The sequence below is a fragment of the Cinclus cinclus genome, chromosome Z (genome assembly GCF_963662255.1).
Source record: "Cinclus cinclus chromosome Z, bCinCin1.1, whole genome shotgun sequence".
NCBI classification, from domain to species: domain Eukaryota; kingdom Metazoa; phylum Chordata; class Aves; order Passeriformes; family Cinclidae; genus Cinclus; species Cinclus cinclus.
In genome coordinates, this window is record NC_085084.1 from 48,298,542 (window position 1) to 48,315,092 (window position 16,551).

Genomic DNA, 16,551 nt, shown 5'->3' on the forward strand with positions numbered 1-16,551 from the left:
ACTGATTTTTCTGTGTCTTTTGAAACTGCTGAGAAGATTCAGAGCAAGGAAGGATTGTTGACCATCACCTGAAGCACTGGGTGACATTAGGTATTTTTATTAAAATCCTGGTTTGGCTCTGTATGTGGAGACTGAGAACTCATTCTTGAAATCTCTAATCCACTTTCCTAGATGTGGTATGATGTCAAGAATGAAAGAGAGAGAACAGAGTCAGGTTTGCTGGGCATTGAATAAAATGATAGATTTGTTGACAGAAGGACTCAATTCCTTTTAAGAAATCAATAGTGCCTCAGATGGCATCACAAATGCTGCGCTAATGGAAGCTGTTACCAGAAGCAAGCAGTTAATGCTGCAAGCCTTCTGTGAGGCTGACACTTCAGGGACACAAAACCTAAATGGCTAAGTGAAGCCCATGTGCACAACAGAAATGAGCATGAGCCCTGTAAATTAATATTGCATTTGTGGTTTCCTCTGTGCTTTCTGGACAGATTGGTGGAGACTTTTGAGAGATGCAGTATGCAACTATAAATATCTATTTTTCATTATTTATAACTTACCTATGGGTCAGAGTAATTTGCTTGCAGAATATCACTGAGCTCAAGAACTGATTGTGTGAAAGCTGTTACCTGTCTTCACTGCTTCTGTCCAGGTTTTACTGTGTAGTAGAATATACTTTTCATTTCCTATTGTATTTTGCTTTTAGAATAGTTTTCATTGCATGGGACTGGCATTGTGGGATCTTTTCTGTGGTGTAATTTTCTCCTTTTCCCTCTTCATCTATTATTTGATCACTAACCTCATACAATAACCTCTAATTTAAGAGGGCATAAACATATGCTCTGTCTTATGGACAGATCTGTCCATCTGTTGCCAGTGAATAATTCAAATTAAAGAAAATTAAATAACCTCAAATGATCTTTGTTTTCCAAACAAGTTAGCACATAAGAGGTATTTGGCAAGCATGTTTCTGACCTCACTGCAGTAGTTATTTCTGGTTAAATTTTCAATGTTGTGTACATTTAGCCACACAGTTTCATTTAAGATTAATGGAATTTCCTCATCTACCTTCACACGTACAACCTTGAATTTGCTCTTCCCTTGTTTCTCCTCTTTCCAGCATATGCATTATTATTTTTTCTTTTCTTTCTCCTTTATTTTTAAGATGTACTTTTATATTTCTTGACCAAAAGAAACTATAAATAAAGGCTAGTTTATGGGTTTCTTTTCCCTTTAGTTCTCTTTGTTAATGTCTGTACCTTGGGGCTCAACTGATAATTAAGAGCTTAGAAATTTTTGTTTAAAGACTAACATGTTTGTAAAAATTATGTTATTTAAGACCTATTCCAGGCTGCCAAATGAACTCTAACACCAGAGAAGTATGGGTAGTTTGTGTCTCAGACATGAAACATTCTTTATCACTACTGACTGCTAAATTCCCTACGTAATAAGATGGGCATTAGTTCTCTAATGTTCTCTATCATCTCTTCACATACTTTTATACATAATAAAATGTGTTAAATGACAGATTTAAAAATTCTTCCTTCACAAAGTTCTGGAATTGGATAATGTTGATGTAAATGATTTTTAAAGAATATAGAAATATTAACTAGTATATGGAACAAAATATATACTTTGCAAGAGATAACTATTATAAAATAACATGTGGAAGAGGACTGTTACAATTAAGTAAATGACAGCTACTTTATTGCAATCATGTTTTGTGCCTTTCATTAAAAATCATTAGCCCTGTTTGTCCTCTTTGTTTTAGGTAAGTAGAAGTGCAATTAATTCTCGGCTGTTAACAGAAGAAAAATCTGTGATAAATACTTTGTTTCTAAAATGAAATCTTTCATTTCCAATTCGCTTGTTTTTCTTTCAGGAAAAGTTAGTTTCCTTTTTAAATTTTGCAACTTAAACTACAATAAAAGAAGTAACAACTTCTTTTCTTACAACTGAGAAAATTTTCTGGTTAAATGTTATGTACTAGACTATACTAGGCTTCCACTATATTTTCAAATAGTATAAAATACTGTAGAATGCTGATTATGGAAGGAAGGAATTCCTTTTAAAGAGTTATACTGCTTAATCTGAGGAATGAAACAGGTATGCTTTTATTGTTCTATATATTTTGAAGACATTATTCTGTTCTTGTGAAACCTTTTCATGTATTCCTCCTGCAGTTTCCAAACAAAGAACAAAAAATGGCAAAGGACTTGTCTGTGTATGTGTCTTGTGAGTACTTGCTGTCATTTGTAGTGTCAGTGAATCCATATACCCAAAAAGTCATAAGAAATTTGCAGAGGGCATTGGAGATTGTCAGGGTTAGGGCTGGCCCATTTTTGCTATGGTGGAATTGATTCTTTTCCATCTCACTGCCTTTGACTTTGGTTGTTGCAGAATGAGGGTTCTGTTCCAGATTCTGTTATTCAGCTAAGACTTAAAAATTGATCTAGAAGATACTGATAAATTTAGGCATACCTAGTTGTCTTCTCTGTGCCCTTAGCTTGCCTCCCTAATCAGCTTCAAAGCGTTGATATTAAATGAGTCCCATTCCAGGGCACATTCCAATCCAGTGATGCTTAGTGAACTTTTTTGCTGTGTCACTGGAGACAAATGCAAATATGATGATACCTGCATCAAGACGGACATGAGCAGAGAACTGCTCCCAGATATCCTTTCACAGCCATACTTTGGTGTATGAGAGCTGGCCCCATACTGAACTATGGGATAAATAACTAATGTCAATGCAATGGAAGCAATGGAAGATGTGTGCCTGTTGGGATTCAAGTTATTTCTCTCATGAAAAGGCTAGAAGCAATATGATCTTATCATTGAGAGGATGTACAAAGAAAAGTAAAAAATGTGAGATGTGGCAGTTGAAGACACAGTTTAGCTCTGTTGCTTTTTATAATTATTGTTACGTATTGTCAACAGAACTATCTTTTTCAGTTTTCAGTTGGTAAAGATGTTTTTTTTGTTGTTGTTCTGATTGGGTTAGTTTTCATTATATAGTTCTATCATGATTGTTCTTCAATACATGTATGTAATTCTTATACATCCATAGAACTTCAAAATCTGTTGCATGACAAAAAAAACAAGCATACAGAATCAAACAGCATGTTTGCTTTGCCTGAGAGCCTGACTTTCTATTAATGTAGACAGAAATGTTGGTTTCATTGTGCTTTGTTTGTGGTGTTGATGGTTTTTTTGGTTGCTTTGGGGTTTTTTTTGTGTACAATTTTTTTGGTGTTGATTTTTAATTTTTTTTAATTTTTTATTTATTTATTTATTTATTTATTTTGTTGTGCGTGGCTTTACGCTTAAGTAAGGACTTAAGTGTGTGACCAGCTTTACACACAGGGTCACTGTTGGGAGCTGTTCACACAAGTAAAGACACTTATGGGATGAGGATTGAAATCCCCAGTACAAATAAATACTGTGTTTATGACTCTGCACACTTCTTAGCAATGCCGGTGGCTTTCTGACAGAGATAAGCATAGCTGGCAGGACTTCAGTAGTTAGATAACAGAGCAGAAACATTATGTTTAATCTGCTTGTGATTCTTGCTCTTCCTTGTGACGACATTCAGATAAATAGACACAGAACTCCACAGTGAAGCAAATGCAAATAGGGAAAACATTTCACTGAATATAAGATCTTAAGCTCCTATAAGTATTTTTCCTGTCACTTTCAGATTTGTGAAGCAGTCACAAAGGTTTTGTGGTCTCATTTTGCGCCATAGGAGAATTATTAAATTGGTAGAACAAGTTACACTCTGCCTTCTTTTTAAGTTGCATCAAGAAGTTGGACTAAAAAAAGAAATCCCCAAAGCAAGCATGAGATGGGGATGTGTTAAACTGCTCAAGAGTGACAAATGTTGTTGTTCGGATTAGTTTCCATATACCAGAGAAATTACCAAGGAATTAGGTTGCTCAGTCTTAAATTTGCAGAGTTGCAGAAATGGAAGCTGTAATAAGAGTATCTGGTGGGGGAAATGAAACGTTTCTCCAGTTTATTACTCAGTTCCTAGAGCTAAGGAACAAACTCAGATTGCCCTGTGAGTCCATCAATGGAAGACTCTGTGTGATCCTGTTTTCTTGTCTTCTTGGAGTAGATAACATCCCCCATTTTGCTTAATTTTTTTTGCCACAGCTGCAAGTTTAATTCAATACATATTTGTTTCTATACAAATGAAAACATTTGATCCAGCTTAAAAAGCAGTGCTTAACAGTTATTTGCAAACTGACCTTGTGTGTTCGGGGATTTTGTCATTTACATGGCATTATATCCGTTGCATATATGTTGGGGTTTGTTGTGGGATTTTAGTGGTATTAAGGTCAGATATTCAAATACAGCCTTAGGAAAAATATGCTCATCTTGTCTGTGCCTATTTATCTAAATAAATCAGAAAGTAATTCCTTAAATTATTTTGATTTTAGAAATCACCAAATTTTTGTTTTGAGTGTATGGAATATTTACATTATTATAGGACTTTGTTTAAAGCCATTACATGGGTTACAAAAAACTGAAGGAAAATATTTCTCTTTTGAGATAGACAGATATATTTGAATTAATAGACTTAGAAAAAAGTGGCTTATTTAATGGTATGCTTTCATTGAAAACAGTGTATTGATTACATTTCTCATCTCTTGCTTATAGACTTTTCTGACTCTTATTTCTCCCTGCATGTATCTTCTTTAATGGTCAATAATTGATGACTTCAAAGTGAACTGTGGTATAATTCTCAAATAGTTGAGCTGTGAAGAGTTTAAATGTACAATTTTTACTTTCATATTCCTGTTGTTTGTGACTGAAATTCTTCAGTGGTATCTGAAATAATGGCTTTCTTTATTATGTAATTTTTTCATGTTCTGACAAACATTCTAAAATGTAATATAAAATTATTTTTCAGAGTTGCTGCACAGTACTTTGTTTTGCATAGAAGGGTTTAAAGATTGTTTTTGTTTGCTTTTTTTTAAAAAGATCACTTAATGGGCAAGCTGTATGGCAACTGTCTGAAATTTCAGGCAGCATTCTATATTCATTATTCCCTGACCCTAATCCATTCCACTGCCCTGTTGTGGATGACTAGCTGTTCTTAATTTATGTTATCCAGATTATTTCACAAATCAGATGAATTTGGTATTAACATTTTTTTTTTTGTAGCATGTTAATTTGTAGTAATGTGTAATAAATAGAAAAAGATTGTGTGATGTTCTAAAGCTTGGAAGAATTTGAGGGATTGTTAGAGAAATGTAGAAAATGTTTATGTATGCTGTTTGCAGAAGATAAAATTAACAGCCAGTGCCCATCCTTCTTGTCATACAATCAATTATGAATTAGGTCTGCTGTGTGCTACATCAAATATTTTCCTCTGTGTATCAATTAAGATCTACTTTTTAAAAAAAATTTCAGGTGTTTAGAAGGCTATAATAGTGGAACATTTCCAGTTTCATATGAGGACTCTTACTACATTATGCACGTGCTGAATTAGCCCACTTTTGTTCATCTTGAATATTTTTTAAAATGCAATGAACTAATGGGGTTATACTAACCAAGGGTGAAGTTATTAGCTAGTACTTTCTATTTATCGATGGAAAGGCTTAAAGATTGCTAGAGCATGAATCTAGCTTGGAGGCTTTTTGCTCTTTTTTGTTTAGTTTGTTTCCATCATCTATTTTCCAAGGAAGAAAACTAGGGCATCAATTCCTTTTAGAAAAAGAATGTTGTTACTGGATTTATAAACATTATGTGTGCTGTACCCTTTTATCAGTTTCTTCAGGAACTCAGAAATTTGCGATTATTTAGGTAACTGAAGCAAGGGCTTTTAAAATTCATAGATTAGAATGTGAACCCCTAGTAATTTGTTGAAGGAGATTTTATAATTACTGACTGTTCTTCCAGTAATACCCTCTAATGTTGTCACATGAAAGTATGGATAGTCTGGTTTCCACGTTTCCAGTGTTTCAAAACGTGGATTTCATTTATACACTGTTGCTGATGAAGTCTGTTTTCATGTTTGACTGTACCTGAGTCATCTATTAGCTGTTACCTACCAGTCCTATTTAATTTGCTGAAGATTCATTTAACACTGCAGCATAAATGTCACATCTGTGTTTATAATTTCCCCTACTGCCTTTGTAATGAAATGTCACCATGCAATTTAGTCAATACTTCGATGGTCGCTCATAGTCACAAAACTTCCCAGACACTTACAAGATTTTACGTTAGAAAGCAGTTAATTGAAATATGACTACATAATGTAGACCTTTTTTTTTGTCAGCCACAGGGAGAGTGGCAGTTTTTCTTTTGTATTTTTCAGTCTTTTTCCTTTTGAGGGGCGTGTTCTCTGTGTTGTCTCCAGGATGCCCACACTTGTAACTGGGTACAGCACAAAAAAAGGCAGTGAATGTGTTAACCACTCTTAAGAGTAAACAAATTGATTTTAAATGTCTTGAGGCTGGAAGGAAACAATTACAGAAGGAAAGCAGTTGCATCTAGTTTACATGGGAAAAGGTAAAAATGGAGGGTGCAAAGCATGAGGTTGCATAAACACAAGCTGAACAGACAAATTGTGTCAACATCCCTTGAGAATGGCTGTTTAAATATAGGAAAACAAACTATGGTAGCAGCACTTGCAAACAAAGCAGAGGTATCTTCAGGCAAATAAGAATGTATGGTTGTATTGTACACAAATTAGTGTATGGGCTTAGATTTTATAGGAGATAGAAGGTGGAGACAGATAGGAGTAGGGGAAGCAGGTGGCTTACACAGTAGCATTTGAAACAGAGGCACTCATGTCTAGGAAAAGGAAATCTGTAGAGAAATTAGCAATGCTATTGTGGCCAGAAGTGAATTGGGGAGGAGAGGAGGTCCCTATGGCAGGCAAGATTCTGTCTGCAGGACCCTCAGCACTGGGGAGGGCAAGCCATCTCTGTCAGGGCCTTAACTGAGGCTTTTTATTTACTTATCTCTTTGTTGAGTGAAGTGTATCTACATGAGAATTCCTTATTAATTTAAAGATATGAGAAAAAAGATCTAGTTCATGGACTGTATTATTTTCTAACTCTCCATTCTTGAAGCATGTCTCATTTTTCCTGTGGGAAGCAGTAGGTCTCACCAGTCAGTGGTGGTGCCTGGACCATCACCCTTTAGAGTATGACCTCCAACAGGTCATGGTGCTGGCTTTGCCTCAGCTGCTTCTGTGCAAAATGAAGATGCCAGCAATCGATACCCAGCATTGCAAAGTACCATGAGATGCTATCCCTTCAATTTTGCTTGCCATGCTCTTTGTGGCTTAAATTGCCTCTTAACTTCTTAAAAAATTTGAACAAGGCATCGCATTAAAATTTTCATGGAGTAGTTTGGAGAAAAAAAAAATTATTTTTATATAAAGTGATTTCATGTCCTGTGTAGTTTATATTCAGTAGACATTAAGAGCTAAATTCAAATTGTTTCATGTCAGCAAAGGGTGGAGACTCACTATCTGGTCCATAGCAGAGACAACTCACATGCAGGACCAGGACAGAGACATAGAGAGAAAAAAATGCAGAGACCTTATACCACTGTATAGTGAAGCATCTTTGTCTGCTCGGAGTGGTCTGTTTTAGGAAAATAACTTTAGCTAATATTGACACATTTCAGAAAAAAACACAACATGAACCTTCATTTTAGCTGGATAAGAAAAAATCTGAAAACTCATGCAGGCATATTAGGCATCAGATAAAAGAGAATAGACACACACTCTCGATACTGAAAAATACAGAAAGAAAGAAAGAGATTGTTTGCTAAATATCATGTGTAACAGTAAGATTTGATAAGACCATAGTTAGCCAGTGACAACACAAAGATGAAAACCTCTCTCAGTCATTTGAGCATTCTTTGTACAGTAGCTCTGACTTAATTGAGGGAATTAAGGATCAGATCTCTTTTGCTGTGGGTAACAATCCAGTAGAACACTCACATTAAGATCTGCTTTCAAATTTGGGGATAAAAAAAACACAGAGTGTTTTGAAATTCTATATGTAAATGAGTATCTGTTATGCAATTATAGCATCCATGGAAATATTATTCCTAGTAGTATATTAAATCTTATAAATTTGTAACCATTAGAGCAGCATGAGTGCTCCTGAGGCAGAGTAGTAATGATATTTTCTTAATCAATCTGTGAATGTGCAGGGAGTGTATTGGTCATTAATCTCTTGAATCTTTTTGAGAATATAAATGGTTAAATCCTTTTCCTCATCTGAATAACAACAAATTTCATGTATCATTTTCCTTGACACTTTGCCTAGATTTGTAGACAGCAAATTCAGAATACTCAACATAATGTATAATTTCTTTATCTTTTTACAGAGGGAAACCAAAGGTCAGTTTCTTATAGATCACATCTGCAACTATTACAGCTTGCTGGAAAAAGACTATTTTGGCATTCGATATGTTGACCCTGAGAAGCAGAGGGTATGTATTTATGTAAATTTGCTTTTAAGTAAAGTGAATTGATATTTTTTAAAATAAGTATGTAAGTTCTAATCCAAAGTTATGTATCTCTGAGAATTTGTATTTAGGCTGTAATCTATAGAAGTCCCTACAGTGGTATTATTAAATTAATTTTGCCCTCACTTCATGTATTACTACTACTTCTACTGCTACTACTACTACTACTACTATTAATTATTATTATTATTATTATTATTATTATTATTATTATTATTATTATTATTATTATTATTATTATTATTATTATTATATATTCTGATTTGTGTAGTTCTGAGCACTTATACCAGAAAATAATCTATAGGTATGACTCAGGGTCAGCACAGAGCAGCTCTAGGCTCTGATGGTGCACTGGAATTCAGGGTTTTATTTTTCTCTTAGCTGATGATTTTTGGGATAGAAGTAATCCTATTGTTTATCAGGTAACTCTATTATTTATCAGGTAAAAGCAGACATTCTGTTTCACCCATCACAGGGTGCATGGACTTAAAAATGTGTAATACAGAAAAAAGATATGATTTGTCAAGCTTTGGGGGGTTCTTCAAGTTGCTCCTCCCTATAAGCATCTTTGCGTGTCTGCAACAAAATTCTAGGTCCTGTGTTTTGGCATTTTTGTGTACATTTATTAGTCATCTTTCCTAGGTGTTAGGTGGTTCTGCAGGTTATATATCATAGGTGATTGCTACTGCTACCCTCTGTTTGGCTTCAGATGACTTTTACTGTATGAGAGTAGGAGCAAATGGTGAACACAGGAAGCAGAAGTCCTCAGACACTGAAATTCAGAATGGCTTCTTCGCCATGTTGTCCCGCTCAATATTAAGACTTAGATATATGACTTTAAATATCTTGGGTACATATAATGACATTTAATCTCTGGAAACAATTGCCAGTTTGAAGCTGCTGTGGTTGAAGAGGAAAAAATAATTTGTCTGGATATCTCTTGCTACACCTTGATTATTTTTATCAAAAATCACTGGAATTGAACCTTATAGAATTGCAAATGCTTTTCAAAGCTACACCAAATAGTTTCCATTTCATTCCCCCTTTTAAAGTGAAAATAATAGCGGTTAGTCTGACCAGTGTTCTTAATTCTTTACAATCATAGAAATTATAGAGATAGTCACCTGTTTGGAATTGATAGGGAAATTAGGTGAAGCACTGGATTGGCTATAATTAAGACTTAATAAATACTTATTTCTATTGGGCATTTCTCTGACAATCACTCAGAAATGCTACAGAAAAGTAATTTTACTTAATGGAAATGAAGACGGTCTTTTAAATAAAACCCATTGTTTTTTGTCAGACTACTTTAAAATAGTGATATTTCAAGAAAAAAACCTCCAAAACCCCAAACCCATTGTAATGCCCATTATATCATGCCATATTTGATTCTCACGTTTCAAAGAGCTGTTAGCTATATTGTTAACTAAATTAATCTTATCCATCTTGACTATACAGTTGTTTTATATCTTATGGTACAGTTAATTTAGTGGTAAGTTTATGGAAGATTATAAAGAAGCTAAAATTTTCTCTTGCTTAGGAGCACAAGACAATTTGGGGGGAAAAATTGTGTTCAAACCTAAAAAATCTTGTGTTTTCATTTCCCTTTGTATCCCACAACTAGAGACTATTGTTGCCATCCTGTGTAGTATGGTGTCTTGTATCAACTGGTCCACTCTTCAGCTGGATGTTGTTAAACAGACTAACTAAACATACATTTTCCATATGTGCATTTTAAAGTGCTGATTTACAATTGCTCTCGTGTTTTCAAACACATTGATAACTTCTCTAATTGGGTATTATTTATTTAAAATTCTGTCACAAATTAAGACATGATTTATAAGGGTCCCTTCTTGGTACAGACTTAAATACTTTGTTGATGAATTAAAAGCAATGCACATTCTTATCTTATGTTGCAATTCATCAAAATAAGCTATTTTTATATTCAGGATTTTATATTGTCATGAACATCTTCCTGGAAGCCAGAGAATTCCTTACTTCTGCTCCCCAGCAATGACATGAATGTATAATAACCCAGACACACCCACACAGCTCCAGGCTTTGCCACCCCATGATTACTGCAAAAAGTTAACTGTCCTGGCCTAAATCAAGACAGCTCAGTAAAAAACTAGGGAAATGACTAGGTGTTGAATTTAAATTCAAAACTAGGTTTTGAATTTATGAGGTATGTGACAGTTTTCCTCACCCTTTTTTTTTATTTTTGCAATTGTGAGTTTAGATGTCTAGAATTCATTAAAAAAACCCCATCAGTAGTTGTATAGGTATGTGGTTAAAGAGATAAGCTATAGCAAGTATAAAATGTGGTGAGGTCACAGGAAAAATGTCATATGATTGTAGCCACTGAACAGATAAGAGTACTCATAATTCCACAGAAGAAATTTTCAAAACTCCATGGAATGAGTGTACTTGTAATCTGGTAGAAGAAATTCTAAAGACTCAGTGGAATTATTACAGGTCCCACCAAGGAGAAAGGGAGACACACTTTCTGGAGTACATTATTAGGGCTTGGTGTGTGCGTCAAAAACCACAAACAGTAGCCCAGTAAAGAACCGTAGGTGGATCTCAGCAACAGCTTCTTTCTGAACTTAAACCTTGAGCTTTGGCCAAGCACAATTACTTTGAAGGAAACCGATAGTTCATGCTCTACCAGCTAATAATGTGTGTGACAATGTGCTTCAGTGGCTCAGAAGCAAATAAAGTGACGTGGGAAAATGAATAAAATTGACTAGTCTGGTTTAATGCATGACATGGCTATAGTAAAAGACAACACTTTCTCTCTTAGGACTATATTTGTGGGAAGGTATTAATATTGCTAGACTATAATGAGACCTCAGATGCTCTGATCTAGGTATCTGCATTCAAGAAAGATTAACTTAACTGAAGGAGAAAAGAATATTAGAAACATAAAGAGAGTGCAGGCTTGTTTATGAAATGATTTAAGAAGGCAACACCCTTTTGGAGCAGGAAACAAAGGTTAGGAAGATAGGGTTGTACATGCATCAGAGTATAGATAAATATAAAATAGAAATAAATAGAAATAGAAAGAAAAAGAAAGAAAAATAAAAAAGAAACAAAATAAAATAGAAAGAAAAAGGAAGTTGAATGCATGTTGTTCTTAATGTGGTGAGAGATGCACTGTCTGAGACAGTCCTAGTGGAGGTAGTGGGGAAAAATCTTTCACCAGGTTGGTAAATAATTTTAAGAGAATTGTCTATAATTTTAGGGATGGAGTTTATATTAGATATCGGCAAAGATAGAAACTAGGCACCATCTTCTGACTGTTCTTTCAAACAACATGTAATAGGAGCTGAAACAAAAAAGCATACTTTTTTTTAAGGGGGTTATTATTTTATTATTATTTCTGATGTACATAGCAGACAATGGATATTGCTTTGCTGAATTTCTTGGAAATGCTAAATGGTTTTGTTGTAACATTTTACGTGTTGTAGAATTTTATATTCAACCACACTGTCTCTGTGTTTGCTCCAAAAGGGCTATATCAATGGTTCCAAATGAAACTGCCAAAATCATGCATTTAATTCTGGCTTTTGGTGAATTATTCTTGATTGACTTTTTGAATAGCTAAACTGTATGAAATAATAGTATATTATTGCATACTGTACACACACACAAACACACACACACACACATACACATGTACATATATATATATGAAATATTATGCAGATTTACTTCTGTTGGCATTTAGTCTAGCAGAGATTCTTGCCTCCATTTTATTAAGATAATTTTTTTTTTTTTTGTGCAAAGGTTCCATAGTTGCTCTGAAAGCTAATTTGCAGTGCTTTTGTTTTGTAATGAGGGAGCTTAAGCAGGCAAAAATACCAGCTTTATTTAATCCAAAATGTCTTTTAAATTTAGAGTATGCTACTAAAATGTAGCATAGAAGTATCAAAATGTTTGATGGGGTTTGAGAATTTTAAAAAATAATTGTTTCAATATTTCAGATGCTTAAAATTAAATGTTTCAAGATTTCTCTTTAGAACATTCATAATTTCTGACTGTGTAAATGATGTAGAAAATTGAGTTAATTGTCTTATGTCAGAAGAAGATTTTGAAATGTGGGAAAACAGCTGTGTTTTATAGGCTATTTTTCAATTAAGTAGTAATATATATTTCTTCCTTTCCCCAACTCCACCTTATAATGTTCCTTTCCTCCCACATAAATGAACATGTGTGCATATTTTGAGCATACTTAAACTTTTAAAAAATTTATATGGTTTTCCATATTCTACTCCAGCCAAAAAAAACCCCAGACTTTGGAAAATACTCATAACAGAAGGCAGCACTGTATCTTTTGTCTTTGAGTCTATGGGAGAGCAACAGTGACAATAAAATCAAATTGAACTAGCAGTTAAAAACCCTAGGTTCTCCAACATGTTGTATCTTTTAGTATCACATTTGGATGTTCATTTGGGGAAACTTTGCCTTAGTGTAGATTCAAAAATGTCAGTGGTGTACTAATGGTATTCAGTAAATTGGGGTATTCCATTTTTTGTCTAAGGATACTGAGAACAAAGGACTTCCTAGTGTTCATATATTAACTGTTGACCTTTTCATGTGGTTTTCTGAGAAAAGTATGTGAGTCTGCATTGCCTTTCTCCCCGACTCTAAACTGTAGTAATATTTGAAGCCACTTTTGGTCAAATTTGACCAGGGCAGTGATCATTGCTCTGTACCAGAGGAAATGGCCTTGGCCTGAGACAGCAAAAATTCAGATTAGCTATTAAGAATTTTTTTTTCACTGTTAGAGTGGTCAGGAAATAGGTTTCCCTGGGAGGTGGTGGAATCATCATCCCTGGAGGTGCCCAAGAGGAGTCTGGATCTGTTGCTGGGTGGTGTGGTTTAGTGATTTAGGTGTTGTAGTGGTAGTGGTGGGTGAATGATGGAACTGGATCATGTTAAAGGTGTCTTCCAGCCTTGACGGTTCTATGATTCTATACAGCTCTCAAGTGTTAAGTTTCTGTATGGTTTCATGCAGATAAACTGACACATAGGTATTATTTTTCTTGCTGAGGAAAACACTGAAAGCCAAACCAAACTGAAGGCTGAACCCAACCCAGGAAATCTCAAGAGTGTAAAGAGAGATACACTGTAAGAACCTAGAAACCCTCATTTGTAGCTTGTACTTTTTAGCAGTTTCAAATAGGAGCCATGCCCAGATGTGCTTTTATTGATTCTGCTTCTCAAGGAACTATTCCTGGTACCATTTAATATACTAGATACTCTATTGAGGCTAATTGTCACACTCTCACACTTGTGGGAATGTAGAATGGCTAATTCTGTGCCAGATACACTGGATTTATTGAGAAGCTTCTTCGTGGTTTTTTTGGACTTGTACGAGATGAGAACAGAATGATGTAGTGATGTTGCTGTTCAGCATCTTCTCTAGAGTGGATTTCTTGTTGAAAGAGGCTGTTCTTGAACACAAGGGGGAAAATTCAACAGAAGGAAGATACTAGTGTGGTAAAATATAGTCTTCAAGTCCCTTCAGAAGGGCACCTGAGCAGTGATTTAAACTTGGAAATACTTATTTGCTTTTTTTTTTAATTTATTTTATTTTTTTTTTCTCCCAGTGGATCAATCTGAGCACATGCTTGCCTCAGAGCTACCCATGGGGTAGGTTGGAAGTGTAATGAAAAGGCTTTGTAGGACCCTGAAGCAACTGTGAAGTCTTACCTATTGCTGTTGAGATGTTTGAAATCATAATCACCCTTAAGCACCAAGATGCTTTGTCATGTGGGTGTGCTTCAGGGCTGTCTGGGAGCAGCAGAGCACTGCAGTGGTTTTGTATGTCTGGCAGCATGAAAATAAAACTTTCAAATTAGTGAAACTACTACTTGAGTACACTCCCTCTATGCAGCTGATCCTGAATGGTAGCTTTGGATACACTGGGATTTTCTGACTTTCCCAGAGCACAGAGCCTGGCATGGTGCTTTGATAGAAAGATGACACTGGACACTATGGATTTTGTTGGCCTGCCTGCTATTTCCTCCCTTAAGAACTGTCACAGATACAATTCTGATTTTGCTTTCAAGCTTAAATATGATAAAAACTGGGTGACAATTCCACACAGATGTCAGGATTTTTTTGGTCAGATTTTATTTCGTTTCTATCACTAGTAAGGATGGAGAGGGAGACCCATTTGTACACCAAAGTGTCACTTACAGTTGACCTGGGCAGAATATTTTTTTAATCTTACAACCAAAGTCATTCAGCACTGTACCAGTATTTACTAGGGATGGAAATTATTGTCTCTGGTCCATTGGTAATTAATTTATTTATCATGAAGTAGTCATTCTGTATTTAATGGGAGCTACAGATGAAATGTGCAGCAGTTCCTCATCAGAGAGACCTTTGGAAAGGGTCAGAAAATCTTGAGTGCATCTGATCTCTGCTTTAGCAAGAGCAGCTATTTAATACATATTTCTAAAAACATGTACTTAGTCCCACATGAGAGTGGGGAAGGCTGGCAGAAAGACACATCAGTTAACTTGCAACCTCAGTTTAATGAAATTATATTTTTGTATAAGGATCTGTAATACTTCATACAGTTAAGAGAAGAGATCTGTCTGAGAGATCTCCAGTCTCTGTGAAGGGATAGAATAAGTACTATGGGCAGAGCCCTACAGTGACTGAGCCATAAGTTAATAAAAATCTTAATCCTTATCCATGCATATGAACCTTTGCTCCAAGACGGAGTTATCACAACAGTTACTGCATTTGCATGAACTCTTGCTGCAACACTTCTTGCTCTGCGCAGTTCAGGTCATGCTGGTTAAAAAAAAATAAATAGCAGAACTGGAAAAGGAAATGAGAAGGCTGTGAGAATTATATCTAATAGAAATAGATTTCATCCAGAGATGGATTAGACAAGAATAATATGGCTAGTAAAAGGGCTGAGTGAGAGAGAATGAGTAAGAGAGAGTCAGAGAGTAAGCAAAAGTTAAGGAGAGAGAAAGATACAATGTAAAATAGCCTGGAGAAGGCAAAGCTTAGTGAAGGGAAAAGTTGCCCTGTAATTCTTAGAACTGAGCCCTCTAAAGTAAACCAAGTATAAAGTCACTGATATTGAGAAATAGTTTTTAGAAAATAATAGGCTGTAATAAAATTCATTGTAGCTGTCATGAATTTGAAAGAAGTGTTTAAAATGGGAGCTTGGACAATTTGGTAAAAGCCTACAAAGATTTACAAACAAATTTTAATGGAGGCTGCGTGGAAAAAGCCCATTAAGCACAATGGGAGCTGCTGCTCTTGTTCTTTTTCTAAGTGCTTTCTTCAGACCTTTTCAGAGACTAAGTGCTGAGTTAAATGGCAGCTTGCTTTTACTAGTAGAGTTGCACTTATGTACTAAACAAAAATATGACAGAAATTAATAGTTGTATGAGGAGAATATATACATATATACACTTAATTCAGCAGAAATATTACTAACTAAATATCTTGTATGAAGATTAGTAGACTTAAAAATGAAACAATTTAGCAAGATATAGTGATGAAAACAAAGATTTTTTTTTCCCATCAGTTGTGAACCTGTTGTCTGTGATAATGTAATGGCTCACGCATACATCAATACATGCAGATTTTGTGGCAAGATGTTCAGCTGATATAGAGACTATGGATAAGTTCTTCTACTCCAACGCACAGCAGTGATAATTCAGAAATTTGTTTAATAAATTTCGGTTCAGAATCCTACCAATGATTCTGTTCCTGTGTATGTGACTACCTTTTCTGGACCAGATAAATGTTTGTAATAGTGATGTACCTGGTTCCTTCCTCATTAACATGCCTAGTAAAATAGCACCAGTGCCCTGATTTTGGAAAAAATAGAGAGGAGCAGCTCTTTTGCTACAGCAGAACACTGTCAATATTCTTGGTATAAAAGTTCTTGAAACCATGAAAAATGGTATTGGCCTCAGGGCATGAAGAAGGAGACACCCATTATGTTCTGGGCTCTTTGGCATCTCTTGTACTTGTATGGAGAAGACACCTAATTAATTCCCCTGTCTGAGCTTC

The 16,551-nt window shown here is 35.1% G+C and overlaps 1 protein-coding gene across 1 annotated transcript in view; it reads left to right on the forward strand.

Moving 5' to 3' along the window:
- The window catches only part of FRMD3 (FERM domain containing 3), a 120,852-nt gene that overhangs the window by 47,908 nt on the left and 56,393 nt on the right, over positions 1-16,551 (forward strand). The window contains exon 2 of the mRNA XM_062513136.1: positions 8,356-8,460. Within this exon, the coding sequence (XP_062369120.1) occupies positions 8,356-8,460 (105 nt within the window). The remainder of the gene's footprint in view (positions 1-8,355; positions 8,461-16,551) is intronic.